This window comes from Gadus chalcogrammus, chromosome 16 (assembly GCF_026213295.1).
Source record: "Gadus chalcogrammus isolate NIFS_2021 chromosome 16, NIFS_Gcha_1.0, whole genome shotgun sequence".
Taxonomy (NCBI): Eukaryota; Metazoa; Chordata; class Actinopteri; order Gadiformes; family Gadidae; genus Gadus; species Gadus chalcogrammus.
In genome coordinates this window covers 27,190,608-27,213,995 of record NC_079427.1, presented here as the reverse complement: position 1 = coordinate 27,213,995, position 23,388 = coordinate 27,190,608, and the positions used below count along the sequence as shown (strand labels likewise).

Sequence of the window (23,388 nt, the reverse complement as noted above, 5' to 3'; positions counted from 1 at the left end):
CCGTTATGTTTAAAAACATAAGGTCTTACCGGGGCGAGTGTTTTGCTGCGGTGTGTGCGTGGATGTTCTTACCTAGGTGCGTGTGTCAATGGCGGAGCAGTTATGTTTAAAAACATAACGTCTTACCTGGGCGAGTGTCGCTGCGGTGTGTGCGTGTGCGTATGTGTTCTTACCTGCGCGTATGACGATGGCGGAGCCGTTATGTTTAAAAACATAACGTCTTAGCCCGGCGAGTGCGTCGCTGCCTTTGTCTTGACGTACGGTGTGTGCGTTTGTTTGTGTGTGTGCGTGCGTGTGTGTGCGCTTCTGTGTATGTGTTGCTGCCTTTGTCTTGACATGCGTTGTGTGCGTGTGCATGCGTGTGTGCGCATGCATGTGCGTGTGTGTGTGTGTGCGTTTCCATGTATGTTCGTGCGCGTGTGTGTGCAGTGTGTGTATGCAGTGTGTATGTGGGTGCTTGCGGTGTATGTTTGCTTTCGCACGTGCTGTGTGGATGTGTGAGCTGCAGGCTGCTTGGCACATGCGCACATGAGTTACTTGAGTAACTGGTGCGACAGGCCTGCTATTTTATAGTAGAAAAATGTCCTCAGAGGCCTGTGAGAAGCTCGGGTGAGACTGACCTTGTCAACATGGTACCCCAGGATATCTCCTCCACCGTTGTCCAGGGGAGCATCCCACTCAACATCGATAGAGTGGTCTGTAGTTTCCATCACCCTGGCAACAGGAGGACCAGGAAGGACTGCAGAAAACCACACACACACAAACAATGGGACATGGCAATTTTGGAAATAGGCTGGTGGATTAAGTACTGGATTCAGGATTGGAAAGGTTTATGCAACTTATTATTTTAGCCTTAGTTACTGCATTTATAGACCAACTTCCAGCAGCTTTGGGACTTACGTATGGGGGCATGGGCAGTCTTAGGGTCAGAGGGGATGCTGAACTTGCTAGGCCCAGCCTGGTTTTCTGCTGCGACTCTGAAGATGTAGGTCAGACCCTCTATGAGGCCTTCCACGGTCACCTCTGTGTCTGCAACCAAGTCCCTGTCCCAGAGGAGGAAACATGTGTTTAGATCTCCTGTACCACTTGTATGCATCCTCCATGTTGTCCTGTGTGTGTGTGGGGCCACACCTGTTGACGCGGGCCCATTTGGAGCTGTTAATCTCACGGCGCTCTACCCAGTAGCCCAGGATGGGGCTGCCGTTGTCCGCGGGCTCGCTCCACAACACCACCATGCTGTGGGCAGTGATGTCATCGATGTCTGGCTTATCTGGAATCTCTGGAGGATCTAGGAGGTGAGGGGACAAGGTGGTCAGTTCAACACCTGGTACAACTACTTGCCATTATGACGTGAGTTAAATATCAGTAAAACATCTCCATATTTTAAACGATGTGACATTATATCATGATCTATATCAGTAAAACATCTCCATATATTAAACTATTTGACATTATATCATGAGTTATATATCAGCAAAACACCTCTATATATTAAACTATGTGTGTAATACCGAAGGGATCCTTGGCAATGAGGGGTTTGGACACGCAGGCCGGACCAGCACCAAACTTGTTCTCGGCCACCACTCTGAAGATGTACTCCTTCTTCTCGATGAGTTTGGTCACCAGGTAGCGACAGCCGCGCAATGTGGCGGTGACTGAGCTCCAGCCAATCTCAATCTTGGAGTTGTCTTTCTTCTCCAAGGTGTAATTGAGAATCTCGCTTCCACCGTCGTCCAGGGGTGTGTCCCACTTGCAGACTACATTGTTCTTCCTCACCTCCTCGAAGCGGAAGTTGACCGCAGGTCCAGGTGTATCTGATGCAGAGCAGAAAAGAGTGGTTAAACACGATGCTAACAGGATGTTAGCAGACTTTAAGAGCAGAAGAGATCTTACCAAGCACGTTGACATCACAAGAAGCAGAAGCTTTTCCCTGGTCGTTCTTCACCGTGATGGTGTAGACTCCATGGTCTCCACGGATGGTGTCCTTGACAACGATCCGGGACTCCCCCCTCTTGCAGTCTTCGAGGCTCAGACGCTCGTTGATGGTGGGATAGTCAGACTCCTCTGGCTCTGCCTCTGCTGGCTGTTCCTCTTCCTTCTTCTCCTCTTCTTTCTTCTCTTCCACCTTGGTCTCTCCTTCCTTCTTCTCTTCTTTCTTCTCTCCTTCCTCTTTCTTCTCCTCCACTTGGCTCTTCACAACCTTCTTCTTGATGGGTCTGTCGGGCCTCACCCTGAGGGCCTCTGGTCTGATGACCTGGTCATTCCAGTACCAGGTGATCTGAGGGTATGGATATCCGGAAATGTTGGCATCTAGACAGATCTCACAGCCTCTCTTGATGTTCAGACCCGACTGCACATTGCCGCTGAGGAACACCTTGGGAGGATCTGAAACAAAGACCAACCAGTTTGTAGATTCAACTCTAATGATTTGAGTGTTCAACCGATCCAAGTTTCTTAAACTATCGTTCATGAAGCATTGAACATTGAGCTGATTTGCTGATGGTTTTCTTTTATAAAGGATCATTCCAATGTGCCCAGGGTTTTCAAAGCTGTGGTTCAGGGACACTTTTATGTCCTGTCATGAAAACGTTTGAGAAGAAGATATAGGTTGCTGTTATGTTGAACCTTATATTCTTGATTAGCAGATAGGGTAATATATACTATAGAAAATATTTTTGCTACGTAGCAGATAGGATAATATATATGATGCAACCTAGATTGTAAGGTAGCAATTGGGATAATATATACTATACAAACTATGTTGCTACGAAGCAGATTGGATAATATATACGATGCAACCTAGGTTGTTACCTAGCAGACAGGATTATAAATTGTAATTGTAGGTTGTAATGCAGCAGACAGGATAAAATATACTGTATGGAGGACTACTGACCTCTAGCGTCGGAGGCCTTGACAAACAATGAGCTGCGAGAGGGTTCGCTGACCCCAGCAGCGTTCTCAGCCTTGACCCTGAACTGGTAGTTCCTCCCTTCAGTCAGGCCCCTCACGGTGTAGGAGAGCACAGGAACCAGGAAGTCGTTGCACCTCTCCCACTTGTCCAGGCCCTTCTGGAGCTTCTCCAGGACGTAGCCCATGATCTTGGCTCCCCCGTCGTACATGGGGGGTTTCCAGGTCAGTGTGACAGTCTTGGATGTGGCGTTGTGAGTCTCTACGTCCACTGGTGGGTCAGGAACGTCTGGAAACACATAGCATCTTCAGTACTTCATACTGAGCTCGGTCACATTGACAACACTATCGGTCTACATGCTAGCATCCTTACGTTTCTGGTCCTGTGCGATGACTGGGTTGCGCAACTCGATGTATTCTCCTCCTCCGATCTTGTTCACAGCTTGGACACGGAAGTAGTACTCTCCGTTGGGGATCAGGTCCTTCACAGGCCAGCTCACCTTGTTCTCCCCTGACATCATGTTGACATATGTCCTCCTGCCTGCCTCGCGGCGCTGGAGAGGAAAGACAAATAGGTGACAAGTGTGAGGGCAGATGTACAGCCAGACAAATGTATGGACAGACGTACAGCCAGAAAAGTGTAAGGACAGATGTACAGCAAGACAAGTGTGAGGACAGACACCCAGGATGGCAGACGGGTCACAGTACTGACAGACACACTGTCTGTGTCAGGACAAACAGACAGGTAGATATGTGTTAAGACAGACAGATATGTGTCAGATCAGACAGACACATAGGTGTTAGGACAGTCAGATATGATTCAGGACAGACAGATATATGTCAGGAGTGACTGACAGGTGTCAGGAGAGACGGACAGGTCAGGAAGGCATAAATAACCCATAGAGCCGCCTCTCAGCCTTAGGCCTCCAGGAGGCACCATCTGACCTGCAGAACATAGTGAAGAACAGGGCTTCCTCCGTCGTAGTCTGGAGGGTCCCAGGTCACCTTGCAGGTGCTCTTAGTGATCTCTGAGGCCAGGATTGCCTTACAAGGACCAGGCAGACCTGAGCACATGAAATGATGATACTTTTAGAAAGAGCTCACAATATTCAATGGTTCTCATATGGAGCTAGGAGTAAAACCATGTCTTAGGGGACATGATTTACCGATGACTTTGACGTTGATGGCAGCACTGGCGGCTCCAAGCTTGTTCTCCAGTGTAACTTTGTACTGTCCGGCGTCACCATGGATACTGCTGTCCACCTCCAGGTGACAGGAGGTGTACTCCTTCCTGTTCAGACAAACCAGCAACAAAACAATAAGTCATCCTATTCCTGTAAAGACACAACACACAAAATACACAAAATACACAACCTGCATTGACTTCTAAAACGGTATTATACTGTATCTTTTGATTTGTGATTCTTATGGTCTTAAGCATCTGGGTGCATTTATGTTGCATGGAATGGTTTGTTTGGCTCTATTTTCTGTACAGTATTTTCTGTATTGATCCTGACCAGTATATATGAATTTATGGGTGACTAAACCGGTTCCTCTTGGAGATGGAACTAGTCTCCCCAACAGTCCAATGTGTTTGGTGTGGTGATTAGCCCCTGGAGAGCCCTATAACAGGGGAAGAGGAGGAGCAGACCTGAAGCCCAGACGCTCATCTGCCCTCAGCTCCTTGCCATCTTTGTGCCAGATGATCTTTGGTGAGGGGACGGCCCTGAAGGGCACTGGGATGTGCATCTTCTCCGTCTCTACCACCACCAGGTCCAGGGTCTGGAACTCCAGGGTGGGGAAACCTTGACAAGCACAGCCTGGTTTTAAACACACTCAGATAACAGCCAACTTGATGATTATCCCATCATAAATGAATCACACTAAGAAGAATTTAAAATAATGATAAATAATAACAAAGCATCACTGGTGAAGGTGGAAGTCAAGACACACAGTGAGCAGATGCTGAAGTTCTGTTCAAGTGTTCATAGGGGTTCTTACAGTCGCTCTCCTTTGCAAACACGTTGTCAGACATGTCTGAGGGCTCGCTCACGCCCACAGCATTGATGGCACGGACTCTCAGGACGTACTCCTTCTCGGCTACCACTCCCTCGTCGATGCAGAACTTGAGTTCCTTAACAGGCCTGGAGTTGACTCTCATCCACTTCTCCGTCCCGGCCTCACACATCTCAACATGGTAGCCACTGATGGGGCTTCCGCCAGTCCTCTCTGGGGGCTTCCAGCCAATGGAAAGGGAGTCCCGGCTGGCTCCAGTGATCTGGAGTGCAATGGGTGGTGATGGAACACCTGGGAAGAGATGTTTGGGTTAGGTTGTTTAAATATCACAAGCACCAGCAACTATCAACGTTCAACTACTTACTTAATCATTAAGTTGGTATTAGTGAGATATGACCAAGGGGTAAATATTGTGTTGGTTTCTAATGCATACTCAAAGTATCTACTATCTATCTCTAAGTATCTGAGTATCTCAGCCATGCTATGGGAGAGGCTTTAGATGACGAAGTGATGGAACACCTGTGGGGTCTTCAATGGTAATGATCTCTGTAGGTTCGCTGGGATGTCCGACCCCAGCCTCGTTCTCAGCTCGCACCAAGAATTGGACCTCGGTTCCCTCGATGACGTCGGTCACTCTGTACTTACAGTCTGGCCCTGAGGTCTTACCACACTTCACCCAGCGGGTCCCAAGCTTCTCCTTCTTCTCAAGGGAATACCTGGAACATATTGAATCAGTACAGTTCACTTCATCTGTGAGGGGGACCTTGAGTCACGGACCAGCAGGTCATTCTATTCTCTTCCAGCTCCACAGTCCACTGAGGTCCATAATAAGTGAGGGTACCTGAGGATAGGTCTGCCTCCGTCGTTCTTAGGTGCCTCCCACTGCAGGTCCACGTGTCTCTTACTGACACTGAGCACCGCCAGGCCATAAGGGGGTCCAGGAGTTGCTGTGAACACACACACACACACCCAAACAATTTAATATGCTGAAACAATAGGCCTACCAAGACAAGTAGCTTTAATCTCAAGGGATTAAAGGTTCCTTTTTAGAACAAACCTGTATGAATTAGTTCCTCAACATTTTACTTTGTTCAGTTATTCTGAACTTACTGAAAGTGTCCTTGGCCAGAACCGAGTCCTCCAGTTCACAGAAGGCTCCGACTCCAACAGCGTTCTCAGCGGCCACTCTGAACACATACAGGGAGCCCTCGTTGAGGGGCGTCACACAGTACTTGAGCTCCTTCACCGTGGTGTCCACCGCCTGCCAGCCCTTCCTCCTCACATCCCTCTTCTCCACCACGTAGTTGGTGATGGGGGAGCCTCCGTCCCTCTCAGGGGCCGTCCACTTCATCTCAGCACTGTTCCTGCTGATGCTTACCACCAGCAGCCAGCGTGGAGCCATGGGGGGCGCTAGGGAGAGACAGCAGTTAGTTACCAGCATTATGTTTATACTCTGTTGTAAACATCTATGGAAACCTAATTTAGTATCGTGCTGTAGTGAATGAGTTTGACTTACAGAGTCTCTCCTTGATGAGCACAGGGTCGCTGGGCTCGCTGGGCTCACTCTCTCCAGCCTTGTTGACGGCCTTGACTCGGAATGAGTACTCCTGTTTCTCCATCAGACCCCTGAGGGAGTGCTCCAGGAGGTTGATGTCGTCGGCAACTCTGATCCAGTCTGCGGTTCCACTCTTCAGCATCTCGATGATGTAGCCATCGATCTTGGCTCCACCATCGTGCTCTGGTTTGGTCCACATGAGGAAACATGAGGTCTTGGCCACGTCCCTCACTGTTGGTTTACCAGGGGCCCATGGAGGATCTGAACCAGGGGGAGGAACATTTTATTCTTCCCGCAGAATGTCAGAGTCTGTTCAACTAAGACCTCAAGTGGTTCAGTTAACAAGAATAGGAAGAGGAAATATTGGGGTTCTGTGTTTATGAAATACAATGAATGACTCTGAGTGCATGAGAAGTTGTCAGGCTCTTTATTGACTGAGCTAGAAAGGGTCTATAATTATTGTATTGCCCAGCGGGTATTTATGAGGTAAAAGTTCAGCAGCTGTCTTACCGATAGGATCTTTGACCAGGATTTGATCAGTCTCCTTGCTGGGTTTCCCTGTTCCAGCTAAGTTCTCAGCAAGTACTCTGAACTTGTACTTCTTCCTGGTGGGAAGACCTTTGACCCTGCAGTAGAAGAAACTTAACATGACTCCAAAACCCCTTTGCATCCTTCAATCAGCCATCAGATGGAGCAGGAGCAAACACTGAGAGTACAGTTTGATGATGTTGATGAAACAGGCTGGTGTATACAGACCGGTAGTTGGTGTCTTTAATGGGCAGTTTGTTGCATCGGATCCACTTGTCATGGTCCGGTTCGTAGCGCTCCATCCAGTAGCCAGTGATAGGACTGCCTCCATCCTCGTCGGGCTCGTACCACGACAGGTTTAGGGAGTCTTTGGCGATGTCTGAGGGCTCCAGCTTGTAAGGAGCTCCAGGAGTGTCTGGGAAAAGTAGTAGTGATGTCATCTATCCAACCAAAATGCTCTCTGTATGTTTACTGCATGATGTAGTTAAGAGTGAGTAACCTACTGAAGGGATATCTGGCAATGATGGATGGATGTTCTGCTGATGTACCAACGCCAAATTGGTTTTCAGCAAACACTCTGAAAATGTATACTTTGAAACTGACCAGACCCACAGCCTTGTAGGTCGTCAGTTTGATAGTGGAGGAAAGCTTGTGCCAGATTTCACTTTCTGCAGCGCGACGCTCTACGATGTAGTTGGTGATCTTGGAGCCTCCATCGTCTCTGGGGGGATTCCAGGACAGGAAGCAGGACTCGTTGGTGATTTCAGAGATGTCGAAGGCAGCCGGGGGACCAGGCTTATCTGCGGGCGGAAGATGAACACAGATCATTTAGAAGACACCACTTTCCAGAAGGACTGGTCCCTTCTAACTACTGTTGTTGTAATATTGGACCATCCAGTGGTATTTGGCTGACCTAGAATGTTGACATGGACAGTGGCTGTAGCGCGTCCACTGCTGTTGGTGGCTTCGATTATGTAAGTTGAGGTGTCTTCTCTTGTAGTCTTAGCAATGGTGACCGTTGAATGGCCTGGCTTGGTGTCGATTGAGACTCTATCGTCTTTGATGAGTACCAGGTCAGCCTTGGTCCACTTCACTTTGGGTTCAGGCTTACCGGTAACCTCAGCAGGAAGCTCGATCCTGCTACCAGCCTTGGCAGTCAGACCGGCCAGAAGCTTGGCATCCAGCTGAATCCCTGGAGGTTCTGGTGAGCCAGACGAGACAGGAGACATGAGCAGGCAGTGTGGAACAGGTTAACAGCCTATGCTTACTGTTATGTCTCAGAAGTTCATATAAAAGCAAAATTGGAAAGAAATAAGAAGACACTTTTCTGTAAACTGGTTCAATGTTTTCCAGCATACCTTTGGGATCCACGGCCAGGATCTCGTCTGTGGCCTTGCAGGGTCTGCTTGCTCCTAGACGGTTGAGCGCTCTGACTCTGTAGGAGTACCACTGTCCCTCCTGCAGACCAGTCACCTGGCACCTGAACACAACACACAGCACCTTCAGCTCTACAGAGCCATAGGCCAGACTCCAGACCAGACTGTTACTTAATGTTAGGTGTGTTTAGTACGTACTTGAGCTCAGGCACCATGTCTCCACAAGGCTCCCACTTATCGGTTCCTCTCTGGCAGCGTTCCACGTTGTAGCCCTTGATGCCAGTGCCTCCGTCGTACTTTGGGGGTTCCCAGGTGAGGAAAATGCCACTTCCAGACTTGTCTCTCCACCTCAGGTTCTCTGGGGGGTCAGGCACCGCTGAGGGGACACAGTAAATGGATGAGACACAGACCTGAGACGTACGGCAGGTCGTAATGCCCTAGTTGTCTTGATTCAGTAGAGAATGAGGTGCATCTGTAGAGTTAGTAAAGTTCCTTACTGGCAGGAGAGGAGACGTTGACCGGCTCGTCAATGTAGGCTGGTTCTCCTGGACCACACTTATTGCAGGCTGTTACTCTGAAGAGGTACTCTTTGCCCTCCATCACATCCGTCACAGTGTACTCCTGGTCCTGGAGTCCTGATACAACCTGGGACACACACCTTGGTCAGACATCCATCTACACTGTTTACATTTGTTGTTTGGTGGTGAGTCTGGAGCCGGGCCCCAGCTACCAAGTGAGTTACAATGTGCCCACTAACCACCAGGTAGTCAGCTAGTTCGTAAGTTAGGGAGTGAGCTCACCTTGACCCAGGTCTTGCGTGACATATCTCGTTTCTCCACCTGGTATCCGGTCAATGGGCTTCCTCCATCATGTTCGGGGGCTTCCCACATGAGGTGGACATGCTGTCTGGTCACCTCCTGCACCTTGAAGTCTTTGGGGGCGCTGGGGGAAGCTGCAGGAATACCACAACACCATGATTGATAGAGAATACCTGACAAACCTGTCTGTGGTACAACCAGTAGTGAACTCTACATACTAGGGATGGGCGTGAGGAATCGATTACTCGAGTACTCCTCGTTACAAATGAACTCGGTTGGTGGACAGGCAAACTCGAGTTTGCATATACACACACAAACAAAGTTTTCTGAATCAAATGTATCAATTTTCTGTCGGCGCCACTAACGCATGACGTGGGCACAAAGAAAATTAAATGCATCCATTTCCATGGCGCGTTCCGTGCCGTGTGCAGGCACGCCAGAATTCAAAAAGTTAAGAGATGGCGGTTAAAGCAAAGGGCAGCGAAGAATTTAAAAACTTTAAAGAAATAGGAGATCATAAGGTGAAATGTAAAATATGCCAAGCGAAATCGAGCTACCAGAAAGTACTATGCGGCAACATATGCTCCTGAAACACAACGGTGAGTTCGGGAAAGCAGACCCGCAGCAACCAAGTGTGTCGGCTATTTTCACCGCCGCAAGACGCAGCTGTAATCCCGGGCTTGTAGAGAAGATCACAACGCTGAGTATTTCCATAGTCCATTTGCTGCCGTTTTATTTGCAGCTTTAAATTATTTGCAATGGTTAGGCTACTTGTTTCGTTTTTATTTTTTAAACCGTTACAGGCCTTGGTTCGACGTGATTTAAATTGTGAGACGCATATTTATTTTTGTAAGGAAAATGTGTTTTGAACGATTGCAAAAATGAGTAATGAATACTCTGATAACTCTGACTGTTTTGATGGAGAATAAGCATTACATGTTTGGTTGGTATATTGCCGTTCATCATCAGGCCTATTCCTGCTGCAGATGCGTTGCATTCTAAAAATAGATTCGATTTAACGAGTACTCGATTGATCCTCGAGGAATTCCTTCGATCACTCGAGTTTGGAATTTACTACTCGTGCCCATCCCTACTGCATACATTCATGACTAAAAACTACAGGAACAGGTTTTGGTATGCAGCCAAAAACAAGATAACCCTCTACTTTAAGAAGGTCTTGGCAGATATTGTAGGATCTGCAGAGAGTCGGAAAGGGTCAAGATGTGCAACTGGACATACCGATGACAGTCACTTCAATCTCTCCTGAGACAGAGGTGACATCGTTCTCAAGCGTCAGGGAGTAGGTGCCCTGATCCGGACGCAAACTAGGGGTCACCACCAGCTCTACGAAGGTCGACTTGGTCACCATGGTCACTCGTTCATCATCAGAAGTCAGCTGCTTGTCTCCAAAGGTCCACTTTGCAGTCGGTGTGGGGTATCCGGTTATTGGCACACGGATGGTGAGTGAATGAGGAACAATTACTTCGAGTCCATTCCTGAAGGCACTCAGGTCGATGGTCGGAGCCACTGGAGAGAGATATTAAACAGAAACATTAAATCTCTCCTCCTACCGAGCAAACATCAGACTGATATCAAATTACTATCTGATTTATGGTCTCTACTGTTCCTATCAGTAATTTGTTTGTGTCAGAGTCAAAGTCAGCCTAACTTTTGACTTAAACTCTAGGAATGTTCTTGAATTGAAAAGGTGTAGGCATTGGTCTCTGGTTCTGACCATGGACGTCGTCCGCCAGCAGAGGTCCCATGGTGTTGGATGGGTCAGAGAGGCCAGCAGCGTTCTCAGCAAACACACGGTAGTTGTATTTGGTGCCGTATTTCAGACCAGTAACCTGAAAGATCAACACCAGAACTAGCTTAGATATATACAGTAGGACTAATAAAGAACCAAGGGATTAGGGAATGCACTGAGGCTTTGTTCTGTTAAAGTCACAGACTCCCATTAGAATCAGAAGCAACAAAGGATGGAAACCATCCCCACTTTACCTTGTAGGAAAGGTCCTGGCAAAGTCTGGCGTTACAGCGCAACCACTTGTTTGATCCTTCCTCGGATCGCTCAATGATGTAGCCGGTGATGATGCTACCTCCATTACTGGTGGGGGTGTCCCAGGAGAGCTGCACTGAGCTTTTGTTCTGGTCCTGCCAAACTGGGTTCAGAGGGGGACTTGGGCGTTCTGTAGATAGATAGGCACACAGCTTACAGAGCTGTCCACTACACAGCCGGTTCCAGAGGGTACATGTCATGCTGACACTTACCAATGGGGTCCATGATATTGACCGGTCGTGAAGCAGCGCTAGGTTTGCCTTCCCCAGCCTTGTTCTCAGCCTTCACCCTGAAGATATACTCTTTGTTCTCAATGACGTCATTGATGATAGCGCTGAGTTCGTCTGCCTTGGTCACCTGGACGGCGGACCATTTGACGGAGGTGCGGTCACGAAGCTCGATGACGTAGCCTGTGAGGGGCGACCCTCCGTTGGACTCTGGAGGCTCCCAAGACACTGTGCAGCCAAACTTACTGACTTTGCTCACGAGCACGTTGAGAGGTGCCTCCGGCACATCTGCATGGTAGACCAATCAGAACAGTGAATTTCCCACGGTAGACCAATCAAAACCCAGGCAACTAAAACAAACATTGTCTCAAATTTTTACCCACCAAATTTATTCTTGGCTTGCACAGGTTTGTCTGTCTCAATGTTTGGCCCGCAGCCTACTCTGTTGCGAGCGCAGACTCTGAATAGGTACATGGGTTCCTTCTGGAGGCCGGTCACTGTGAACTCAGGGGTCTCTGCATGGTCTGTTGCCAGGGTCCAGGTCTTACGCTTCACATCCCGTCTCTCCACCACGTAAGAAACAATCTTGCTTCCGCCGTCGCTCTCTGGCTCCTCCCAGGCAAGACTCACCTCACCGTCAGCGGTGTCAGTCACCTGGAGGCCCTTCACCGGTCCGGGCACGTCTGGGAGAAAACACAGCCGGTTACAGAGGAGCGACTTATATCAACACAGCAGGAAAATAATATCATCATCATCAGATTTTTAAGAGAAGTAAAAATTGCAACGGGACCACTTGCTCTTGCACAGAGGCAAAATATTGAGGGAATTCAGTATGCAGGATAGGGTGCAAAATTGTTTCTGTAAGGGGACATAACCTGGTGCGCCTGATGGTTAGCTACATGGAACCATCTGGGAAGCATGTAGGATCTTTCAAAAAAAGGGCAGGCTCTTTCAAAAAAGACATAGACCATCCGTCTGTCATCGTCTATCATCGTGTATCATTGTCTATCACGTATATCACGTAGTTCCTCATTGGACACTGAATGGTCTGAACCACCATGGTTTGATTAACTTGAAGCCTGCCTAATGGGTTTTCGCGTGATCATGATCTCGTGAATCTGGCTAACTTGCAAGGTAACATAAATGGCTCCCTGTGTGAAAGGATCTGACAGGTTGATCTCATTTGATTTACCAACAACAGCCAGGTGGATGAAGGCCTCTCCATCGCCGTGTTTGTTTTTGATGAAGACTTTGTAGTGTCCCTCGTCTGTCTTCTTGGGGTCTTTGAGTTGGTACTCTGTCCTGTCAGCTGATGTATGAATGTCATCCTTGGACAGGGGGCTGCTCCCAAACAGCCACTGCGCTTCAGGCTTGGGGTAAGCGCTGTAGGGAACCGCCATGACGATGGGCTTGCCAGCATCAGTCACGTAGCTCTGGTCGGTAGTCTTAATCTTGGGCATAGCTGCAGAGCAAATGATCATGGTCAACACAGATCACAAACTTGTATTAGCAGTAGTACAGCAGAGGAGAAAGACTGTAAGTTTGGACCATACCTGCCAGCTCCAGCTTGGCCTTGGCATCCTTGTCCTTTGCGATGACTCTGTACTCTCCTTGGTCGCGAGGGCGGATCTCACACACCTGCAGGCGGTGAATCTTCCCCTCGCTCATCATCTGGTACTTATCTCCTTGCACCACAGTCATGTTGTTCCTCAACCACTTGACTTCCACTCGGTCCTTGTTGAGCTCCACCTCAAACACAATGTCGGAGCCTGGAGGCTCGAACACATCCTGGGGAGGTCTGATGATCTCCACTGCCGTTTCTGGAATTAAAGACCAAAACAGGGACAGGGTGATTAAAGTATTCATTAACGTAAAGTTAGCAGAGGTAACCTGTAAATAACACAGGGTATCTCACCTTCAACAAAGAGCCTGGCTCTGGATCTCTTTTCCTCCACACCACAAGCGTATTCACACTCATCATCTGGTCTGCACTCCTTGATTATCAGTTTGCAAGTCTTTCCATCTTTTCCGAAAGTGTATCTGGTAGAGCAATGGGTAGAATGGTTAAGCAAACATACATCAAACAAAACATGATTCAGCTGTAGTACAACCTGAGGTGGTGGCAGCCATTACCTTGGTCCCTCTCGGATTTCACGTCCATCTCTGTACCATTTCACTTCAGTCTTATCCTTGGACAACTTGCAGATGAACTCTGCATCTTCAAACTCTGTGATGGTCTGGTCTTTGAGCTGGGCTGTGAAGTCAGTGGGAGCCTCGCTGATGATCAGGTCTGCTGTGGACTTGTTGACTCCAGCGACCACTGTGTAGTCTCCTTCGTCAGCCAGGGTACAGTCTTTAATTGTCAGGGTGTGTTGGTCCTTGTCAGCCCGGTACACGATGCGCTTGCTGAAGGAGAGCTCCTGGCTACCCTTCATCCAGAGCAGTTTGGCCCCTGTTCGGTTCACTTTACAGGAGAAGCTCACTGTGTTCCTCTCCTGGGTGTCAATATCCTCCAGAGGAACCACAAACCTCAGGCTCTCCTCTGTAAAACACAAACAACAATGCTATTAATACATTTGTTACATCATTGTTATCCCCAGTGTTATTACACTGGGGCTGTAAGATAATTATGTTATTACATTTTGGCTGTTAAATAACTATGTTAGTACACTGTTGCGGTTACATCATTATGTTATCAGGGTGTCAAATCAGAGTAATTTGTTCAGTGCTGACCTTTGACAGTGAGGTTGCATGCACTTTTGGCCTGCTCTCCTCTTTGGTTGGTCAGGATAATGGAGTAGTTGGCCACGTCAGCCTTCTGGGCATCTTTGATCCTCAGAGAGAAAACATTGTCTCTCTGGACCATGATGAACTTGCTGCTCTCAAATATGGTCTCGTCGTTCTTCAGCCACTTAGCCTTGGCTCCCTCAGAGTTCACCTCACAGTTCAGGACAATCTCCTTTCCTTCCTGCGCCTCCGTGTCCTTCAGTGGGGTCATGATTCTGAGTTTCTCTGCAAGATAACAGAAGAGACAACAATGATAACCAACTAAGAATGTTTTTATCTCTTATGTATTCATGACCTTTGTGATTATGACCTATGCATTTCTGTATTTGTAGACCAGACAGTGGATCATACCGAGCACGGTTAGGTCAGCACTGGCCCGGTTGCCTCCGATCACCACGATGTATCCTCCCTCGTCTTTGCACTCAGAGCTCTGGATTAGCAGAGTTCTCTTCTTGCCGTCGCTGATCATCTTGTACTTGTCTCCGGCCTCCAGCTCCTTGTCACCTCTGAACCACTTCACCTCATAGGTTTCCTTGGAGACAGAGCAGACAAACTCTGCCTTCTCTCCCTCCACCACCTCCTGGCTCTGAGGCCTTGAGGTGAACTCAGCAGCCAGTTCTACAGACACAAAGGGAAAAAACAGACACGATTTAATATAAGGACAACCCCAAACCGCCAACAACGATCCCTCTTTATCTGTGATGATGTAGCTTATTTGAGAAATTAGGATATATCTTAACCAGGGGTTTGGTGATATAAGGTGTTGGTTGGACAGCAGTCTGACGTATTACCATTGATCATGAGGTTTCCAGAGGTCTTGATGGTGGGACTCAGTCTACATGTGTACTCCCCAACATCCTCCATCTTCAGGTCCTGGATGATGAGGATCCTTCTCTTTCCATCCATGATCTGCTCATAGCGACCTCCCTCAGGCAGCTCCTGCTCCCCTTTGTACCAAGTGACCTCTGCACTGGGCTTGGACACTTCACAGATCAGTTTGACACTGTCTGTCTCCATTCCATCCACGTTGGACAGATTCTTGCTGAACCTAGCTTCCTCCTCTGTAACAAGTTTGAAAATAGAACAGTTGTATTTTACATTTAACCAGTGGAATGTGTAAGGTTTAATGTGTTTGACATGTGTATTATGTCAAAGGTATATTGACATAAAGATCATTATGTAAATATACAGTAGATTCGTTGTTTTTTTTTAGTTTTCTTACCAACGACTGTCAGCATGCCAGAGGACTTGATGGTCTTAGCATCACATTCGTATTCTGCCTCGTCATCGAACACAGACTTGTGGATCACCAGGACATGCTGGACACCTTGAGCAATAATTTCATACTTCTTCCCTTTCCTGATCTCACTTCCATCTTTAAACCAGCGAACCTGCACAGAAACAAACAGCATTAGCACTGCAATCTCTCGTCCATATAACAATAGAAATGAAGTGAAAACATCAAATAACAACTTATATGAAAAATATATGTATATACGGTTGAGCGAAAATACATATTAAGATAATCGTGGGGAATTACAAAAAATGAACACTAGTCTAACTGTAATGACCCACAGTTATTAAAGAGGACATATTATACCACCAAGTGTGATAAGCCATTACAAGCCGTTTTGAAAATGTGCAGCTTCTGACATCTCAGGTGGGCGTGTCCACCTAGATATATGACGGATAGATGAGCAACGTTTACTACAGTCCGCTGGGTAGGCTGGTAGACTGATCTATCCAACACACATCTAGGTAGACACGCCCATATAATATGTATAATATGTCCCCTTTAATGTAATCGGTAATTGAACATATAGAATTTGGACAAAGACGACTTTTCCTTATTGTCTGCATCATAACTGGATATTTCATGATAATTCAACAATATATAGTTGACCGCTACATCTGATGCTGATTTGTTATGCATCCAAGGGATACAGTGGATATACCCATCACAAAGAATAGCAAAACATCTTTGAGTATTTAGAGTAGCTATACAGTTTATAAATATAATGTCTACCACATGTCCCACCTGGTGGTAAGACGGAGGACCTTTAACTTCAAACTTATGGTACAGCCCCTACTGGGGAGAGGACTCTATTATTGTTCAACTTGTGAGGAAACAAATTAGGATTTACCTTCAAATTCTCCCTGGAAACTTCACATTCAAACCTGGCAGACTCCTTCTCACGGACCTCCACATCATGGAGAGGCTTAGAGAACTGGACATGAGGGGCTGTGAAAACAGAATACAGGACTTTCACCAGCCTGGAGTAAACAGCCACACAGTTTATGAGGACCATGCACTGAGGAGCATCTAGGAAGTACACGGGCAACAGCTCGTGTTTAGGGTGCTGGCTAGGTGTGAGGTGGGACGAGATTTGAACAGGGCACCCAACTGCTCCTCCCCCGCTGGGTGCAATGCGATGCAATAACCAGAGAGGTTAGAAGGACTGTATAATAACATGTTATTGACTAGTTAAGGAATATTTCTACAATATTTCAACTTGTTCTCTCCACAACAGCCAGACACAAGCCATGAATAAAGCTGTTATAATAGAGCAGAAATAATTAGGTATTCTGAATCTAAACTGAGGATCAAGTTTAATGTCTCACCAGCTACCATGCTCAAGTGTGTTTGACTGGTGGTGTTGTGCTAGGATATGAAGAGCTGTGTTTCGAGTACTCACGCTCCACAGTGAGGAAGCAGGAGGTTTTGAAGTCCTTTGCGTCACAAGTGTAAGTTCTGCAATCGTCCATAGTGCAGTCATGAATGATGAGGGCTCTCTTACAGCCATCAACAATTATTTCGTATTTCTTGGTCTTGCGGATGTCCTGTCCATCTCTGAACCAATGGACCTCAGCGTTCTCCCTGGAAACTTCACACTCAAGGGTGGCAGTGGCCTCTTCTTCAACCGTATGGTCCTCCAGAGGTTTGCTGAACTCTACTGGTTGCTCTGCACAGCATAAAGGAGGTCATACAGACACAACTATTAATTTTTCTGTCTTCTATAAACAATCTGTCTTCTGTAAACATCAACCATCTGTACCTTCTAGTAACCCCCTCTACCTTCTAGTTAACTGTTTCTATCTTTCAGTAACCATGTATACCTTCTAGTAACCATTTCTACTTTCTAAAAACCATCTCTACCTTTCATTCATTAACCTTCTCTATCTTCTAGATCCATTCTCTATATTATATTCACCATCTATATCTTCTACTAAAACTCTCTATGTTCTAGTAACCATCTCTACTTTATATTTATCATCTCTATCTTCTACTCACCATCTCTACTTTCTGTTTATCAGCTCTATCTTCTATTTATCATCTCTATCTGCTAGTTACCATCTTTACTTTCTATTTATCATCTCCATCTTCTATCATCTTCTATCATCTTCTATGTAGTGATATATCAGTATTATCACCACATTGTGTAGACCACCTCTAGATATCTGTACATACATTCAAACATAAATATATACACACTATATATATATATATATATATATATATATTAGAGCTGTCAAGCGATTAAAATATTTAATCGTGATTAATCGCATTAATGTCATAGTTAACTATGATTAATCGCGATTAATCGCAAATTATTTTTCTATGCTATATATCCCTTGATTTTTTTGTCCCATAATTCTTCTCATTTTAATTCTCTTATCAACATGGTGAAGTGCATCGGCTTGCCTTGGGCGAATGATTTTTTATTGATAACAACATTGGCATATACTGATCAAAACAGGACGATACAAAAAAAGAGCCATTAAACGACTGCTTTGAACAAATGTAATTTGAACATAGCAGTCAGGCTACTGCTTCTTTGTTTTGAGCCAAAGAAAAAAAAAAAAAAAAAAAGTTTATATATTTTTTAATAAAATAATTGCGTTAATCGCGCGATAATTTTTTTAACGCCGTTAAATTTGGTTTGCGTTAACGCCGTTAATAACGAGTTTAACTGACAGCTCTAATATATATATATATATATATATATATATAGGACAATAAGGGGCTTCAAGAGGAGAGGTGGAGAGGGGAGGAGAGATGAGGACGGGAAATAAGATGCAAGGTTCATTCTTCTGCACCGTTCATAGAATGTCTAAACTTTATTGGTAGAAGAGACAAACCTTTCACAATCAGGTTGGCTTTTGTCTGGAAGTCCTTGGCTGCCAGTCTCACCTCACCTGCCTCAGCCAGTTTTACATTTCTTAGTGTAAGTGAGTGCACTTTGCCTTCAGCTCTTGTGACCACCTGTGGTAATGAAGCACACTGTAAATCAGTCCTTACCCCCCCAGCGAGCCAGTGTCCTGTTTCTAACGAACGGAGGCAGCTGGATTCCATACTTCCTCCAGAGCTCCATATAACCCCAGTTACCCGACTCCCCTGAGAGTCTTAAGCAGAGCTTTAGGTCTATGCACACCTTGGACAGATTACTGCAGTAGCATATAGAGGACTTCTACTATACTACTGCAGTAACAGAGAATACTGTCATTATACTACTGCAGTAACAGAGAAGACTGTTATAATACTACTGCAGTAGAATAGAGAAGACTGCTACAGTACTACTGCAGCAGTATAGAGAATACTTTTATAATGCTTCTGCATTAAGAGGGAAGACTGCTTTAATACTACTGCAGTAATATAGAAGACTGCTACAAAACAAATGCATTAGAATGGAGAAGACTGTTACTATACTACTGCAGTAACAGGGAAGACTGTTATAATACTACAGCAATAACAGATAATACTGTTATTATACTACTGCAGGAACAGAGGATACTGTTATAATACTACTGCAGCAACAGAGAGGATTGTTATGATACTACTGCAGTAACAGAGAAGACTGCTGTAATGCAAAATAGAGAAAACACTGAACCCGAGCTGTAACCATGACAATACATGGACATCCAAGTGTTTTCATCAGAAGTAGAAGTGCTAGTCAGAATCGGCCTGCAACTCAAGATCCCTCAATATCACGCCAATACTCAATAAGAAGCCTCCCATCCTCAAGTACGACCAATCATACAGGAAACAACTTATATCTGTCAAGGTCATTGCTATCTTTATATCTACAACATTAAGACTATATTTATATCTACAACATTAAGAGTATATTTATATCAACATTAAGACTATATTTATCTAAACATTAAGACTATATTTATATCTACAACATTAAGGCTATATTTATATCTACAACATTAAGACTATATTTATATCTACAACATTAGGATTACATTTATATTTATCAACATAAAGACTATATTTATATCTACAACATTAAGGCTATATTTATATCTACAACATTAAGGCTATATTTATATCTACAACATTAAGACTATATTTATATATATCAACATTAAGAGTATATTTATATCAACATTAAGACTATATTTATCTAAACATTAAGACTATATTTATATCTACAACATTAAGGCTATATTTATATCTACAACATTAAGACTATATTTATATCTACAACATTAGGATTACATTTATATTTATCAACATAAAGACTATCTATCAACATTTAGGCTATATTTATATCTACAACATTACAACTATATTTATATCTATCAACATTAAGCCTATATTTATATCTGCAACATTAAGACTATATTTATATCTATCAAAATTAAGATATTTAAATCTACAACATGTCTGAGCCCTGGGTAAATTTAAAGAAAGACAAGTAAAGTTATGACATAATTATTTAAAACAGCATTGATTTGGATACATAATGTCTAATCTGCTGAATCGTTTGTTTATGGTTTATAAAGGATTTAGGAAACCACTGTTTCACAACCCATTTCCCAGAAAATACTCTGTCTCTTTTGAAATGCTCTGATAACAGCCAACGTAGCAATAAAGAAGCAAACCTGAATGATTATGCTATATGTTAGCACAGATAGACTGCCTTGTTGACATGTTTGCACACAGAGTGCAGAACAAGCCCAGCAGAAAGCACATAAGTCCTGATTTAAATAACATATTGGAGGGGGGGCCACCTGCCACAGCAGTTAAAAATAACCTGCAGAACGCTGGCTGGGCAGAAAGCCTCCTGCGTTATCTCAAAGATCCAATGCACTGGGGTCTGGTTCTCCACACTCCCATAGATGACCAAAATGGACTAAAACACTGTTTTAATCACTGTTCACAGCAACCACCCAGCAAAAAACCAACAGCAATAATCTGCAATCATACACTTGCTCTAAAGAAACTAGGTATAGTTAGTAGTAATAATAGTAGCAATGAGTGATTCCGTTGGCCTTTGGTTAGCATGTGTGCCGAGTTGAGGGAGGTAAAATAACTTACTCTATTGCTTGATTCCAGCTTGGTACCCCCCAGGAACCACTCGACAGCAATGCCTTCGAAAGATAGCTCACACTGGAAGGTGGCCGTCTCCCCGGCCGTCACCACGGCGTCCTCCAGGACCTTGCTCAGGCTGATCACCCGGGCTTTGGGGTGAGGAGAAGACATGGTTAGTCCCCCCTACAAGTGCTCAAAATCCCACAAGAAGAAACTAAGTCCTTAGCGTCTAATCCGCATGGTGGTTGGGAGGCCTGCAGTTCCACTGGCCTCAGGACAACTGGGAAGGCTGGAGCTCATTAGCATATGGCCTGACACCACATGGAGATGGTCAGCAGAAAGCCTGCCAATCACCAACACCAGATCTAGATAAGGTATGCCGCGTCTAAAATAACTACAGCCTCTGATTGGCTGGGGGCCCAGCCTTACCAAATCACCAGACCTGCACAGTCTGTTCCTGTCAATCACCTGCTCGGAATATTCCTGGAAAAGGAGAAGGATCTAAAGGCCCCAGAAGTGACCTAACATTGAAGATGTCGACATCTCGTAGAGCTTTGCTGTAACTACACTTCACGGCAGGTGAAGCAACATGAGTCTGAAAGGTTGTTAAATAAGTAACACGAATGAGGCTTAGCCACAAACTTCAAGTATTTACGATAGGAACCCAACCTGACAGTTAGAAAAACTGTTAGATGTACAGCCCTCTAACAGCTAGATCAACTCTAGCTGTCAGTAGCAGTGCTCACGAGGAGAGATATAGCCCTACTCTGTGCTCACACAGGACACAGGATGCTGCACTAGAAGGGGTCCTCCTACATTCAGAACATCACCTCAAAACAGAACATTTACTTTAATTAGTGTGCAAAATGTTGTCAGAGTAACAGTGTTATATGGGAGGCTCTGGTTCCCCGGGCTGGACCTCTGTCTGGAGAAAAAACTCCTGGTTTAGGTGGGAGCGAGGGCTCTTTGTGTGAGATAACAGCTTTGTTTAACATTGTAATTACTACATTAGTATGATCATTGATGTCACAACTTTACTATTATTAACATCATGACTATATTACTATTATAAACATCATGACTATTTTACCGTTATCATTAATACCACTCTATATTAATATTATTTACGTCATGACTAAACTACTATTATCATTAATATCACAACTAGATTACCATTATTATTATCATCATGACTTTATCACAATTATTATTAACATCATGACTATATTATTTTTATTAACATCATCACTATATTTATATTATTATTAACATCAATACTATATTACTATTATTAACATCATGACTATATTAATATTATTATTAACATCACAACTATATTACTATTATTATTAAAGTCATGAGTATATTATTAACATCACAACTATATTGCTATTATTATTAACATCATGACTATATTACTCTTATTATTAACATCATTAATATATTACTATCAATAATATAACAACTACATTACTATTATTAACATCATGACTATATTACCATTATCATAAACATCATAACTATGTTACTATTAACAACATGACTATATTACTATTATTATAAACTTCATGACTATATTACTATTATTATAAAAATCATTACTATAAGATTGCGGATTGTACATTAACATGAGAGTTTAAGATGTTTTTTTATTAATTTTTTTAACCAGAAAAATACGTTATTTCGATTTAAAATATCCTTTTCAAGTGTCATGGCCAAGACAGGCAGCAGTAGCCTACAGTTACACATAGCCTGCACACAAAACATTAGAAAAATAAAACAACTAAAACAGTTGGAAGGGGGGAGGGGGGATATCAATATCAAAGAGAAGAATAATATACTATTTTGAGCAACAAAATGTGAAGACATTTCGGGAGGCTCAATGAAGAGAGTAATATTACATTTTAGTGTAGTCTTGTGGTGGACTGTCTCTATAGACATCATTCCCCATACTGTGTTATTGACATGTTTTCGTTCTGTGATATAGGGACGCTGTCTCTTTAAGAGAACGCACGTCTTTTTTGTGTTTTGATGTTTGAATTCAAAGGTGTTATATGATAAAATAAACGACATGCCGTTGCGTTGTCGACGTGAGAAACTGTCTCTTCAATTCTGTTATCGCAATTTCTACAGTCTATAGACAGAACGTCAAGGAGCTCAAGGAGGCGAGTAATAAATCAAAAATAATTAATGTTTAGCAAAAAAGTGTAGTCTTTAGACAAAACGGCTCAGCTGGGAGAGTGTGTTGACGGGGGGCTGTTATCTCGATCTTACCGTTATCTTGGAACGTCTGCGACCACACGTGTGTGTTTGCGGTGTGGGCTTGTGAGGGTTTGTGTTCGTACGCACGCGCCCGTGTGTGTGTGTGTGTGTGTGTGTGTGTGTGTGTGTGTGTGTGTGTGTGTGTGTGTGTGTGTGTGTGTGTGTGTGTGTGTTTGAGTGTGTGTGTGTGTGCATGGTGTATGTATGCGTTTCGGCGTGCTGTGTGTGTGTCAGCTGGGGGCTATTAGAATCATGACTGGATGAGGACACACACACACACAGTATGTAAAACGCTTTAGAAAGTGCTATATAAATGCAGTTGATTCTTCTCATTCTGAATACTATATTAGTGTTATCATTGTGAACACCTTTGACTCTGAGCATGGCCGTAGATTTAGCGTTAGCTGCAGAGAAATCCACTCCTCCGGCCATATCCAAGCGGACGTTGAAGAGGACCAGCGTGTGTCTGGTGCCTTCCTCCTTGATCTCCACGTCCTGAGAAGAACACACAGATTAACTAAGACAGCA

General features: G+C 44.6%; 1 protein-coding gene across 1 annotated transcript in view; it reads right to left on the bottom strand.

Annotated features, from left to right (window-relative positions):
* LOC130405687 (titin-like) overlaps positions 1 to 23,388 on the bottom strand; it is a 172,367-nt gene that overhangs the window by 47,098 nt on the left and 101,881 nt on the right. The window contains exons 116-156 of the mRNA XM_056610858.1: positions 23,229 to 23,355; positions 20,605 to 20,747; positions 18,417 to 18,540; positions 16,973 to 17,239; positions 16,421 to 16,518; positions 15,499 to 15,667; positions 15,068 to 15,337; positions 14,628 to 14,894; positions 14,223 to 14,501; positions 13,623 to 14,031; positions 13,405 to 13,529; positions 13,043 to 13,309; positions 12,682 to 12,951; positions 11,873 to 12,172; positions 11,475 to 11,777; positions 11,205 to 11,392; positions 10,936 to 11,050; positions 10,440 to 10,727; positions 9,183 to 9,334; positions 8,880 to 9,027; positions 8,581 to 8,758; positions 8,365 to 8,486; positions 7,920 to 8,207; positions 7,510 to 7,806; positions 7,235 to 7,421; positions 6,989 to 7,104; positions 6,440 to 6,739; positions 6,034 to 6,333; positions 5,765 to 5,870; positions 5,443 to 5,639; positions 4,909 to 5,214; positions 4,559 to 4,712; positions 4,074 to 4,198; positions 3,853 to 3,971; positions 3,281 to 3,461; positions 2,894 to 3,196; positions 1,894 to 2,385; positions 1,512 to 1,814; positions 1,132 to 1,288; positions 901 to 1,043; positions 621 to 739 (exon numbers count right to left, since the gene is read on the bottom strand). Coding sequence (XP_056466833.1) covers positions 621 to 739; positions 901 to 1,043; positions 1,132 to 1,288; positions 1,512 to 1,814; positions 1,894 to 2,385; positions 2,894 to 3,196; positions 3,281 to 3,461; positions 3,853 to 3,971; positions 4,074 to 4,198; positions 4,559 to 4,712; positions 4,909 to 5,214; positions 5,443 to 5,639; positions 5,765 to 5,870; positions 6,034 to 6,333; positions 6,440 to 6,739; positions 6,989 to 7,104; positions 7,235 to 7,421; positions 7,510 to 7,806; positions 7,920 to 8,207; positions 8,365 to 8,486; positions 8,581 to 8,758; positions 8,880 to 9,027; positions 9,183 to 9,334; positions 10,440 to 10,727; positions 10,936 to 11,050; positions 11,205 to 11,392; positions 11,475 to 11,777; positions 11,873 to 12,172; positions 12,682 to 12,951; positions 13,043 to 13,309; positions 13,405 to 13,529; positions 13,623 to 14,031; positions 14,223 to 14,501; positions 14,628 to 14,894; positions 15,068 to 15,337; positions 15,499 to 15,667; positions 16,421 to 16,518; positions 16,973 to 17,239; positions 18,417 to 18,540; positions 20,605 to 20,747; positions 23,229 to 23,355 — 8,802 coding nt within the window. The remainder of the gene's footprint in view (positions 1 to 620; positions 740 to 900; positions 1,044 to 1,131; positions 1,289 to 1,511; positions 1,815 to 1,893; positions 2,386 to 2,893; positions 3,197 to 3,280; positions 3,462 to 3,852; positions 3,972 to 4,073; positions 4,199 to 4,558; positions 4,713 to 4,908; positions 5,215 to 5,442; positions 5,640 to 5,764; positions 5,871 to 6,033; positions 6,334 to 6,439; positions 6,740 to 6,988; positions 7,105 to 7,234; positions 7,422 to 7,509; positions 7,807 to 7,919; positions 8,208 to 8,364; positions 8,487 to 8,580; positions 8,759 to 8,879; positions 9,028 to 9,182; positions 9,335 to 10,439; positions 10,728 to 10,935; positions 11,051 to 11,204; positions 11,393 to 11,474; positions 11,778 to 11,872; positions 12,173 to 12,681; positions 12,952 to 13,042; positions 13,310 to 13,404; positions 13,530 to 13,622; positions 14,032 to 14,222; positions 14,502 to 14,627; positions 14,895 to 15,067; positions 15,338 to 15,498; positions 15,668 to 16,420; positions 16,519 to 16,972; positions 17,240 to 18,416; positions 18,541 to 20,604; positions 20,748 to 23,228; positions 23,356 to 23,388) is intronic.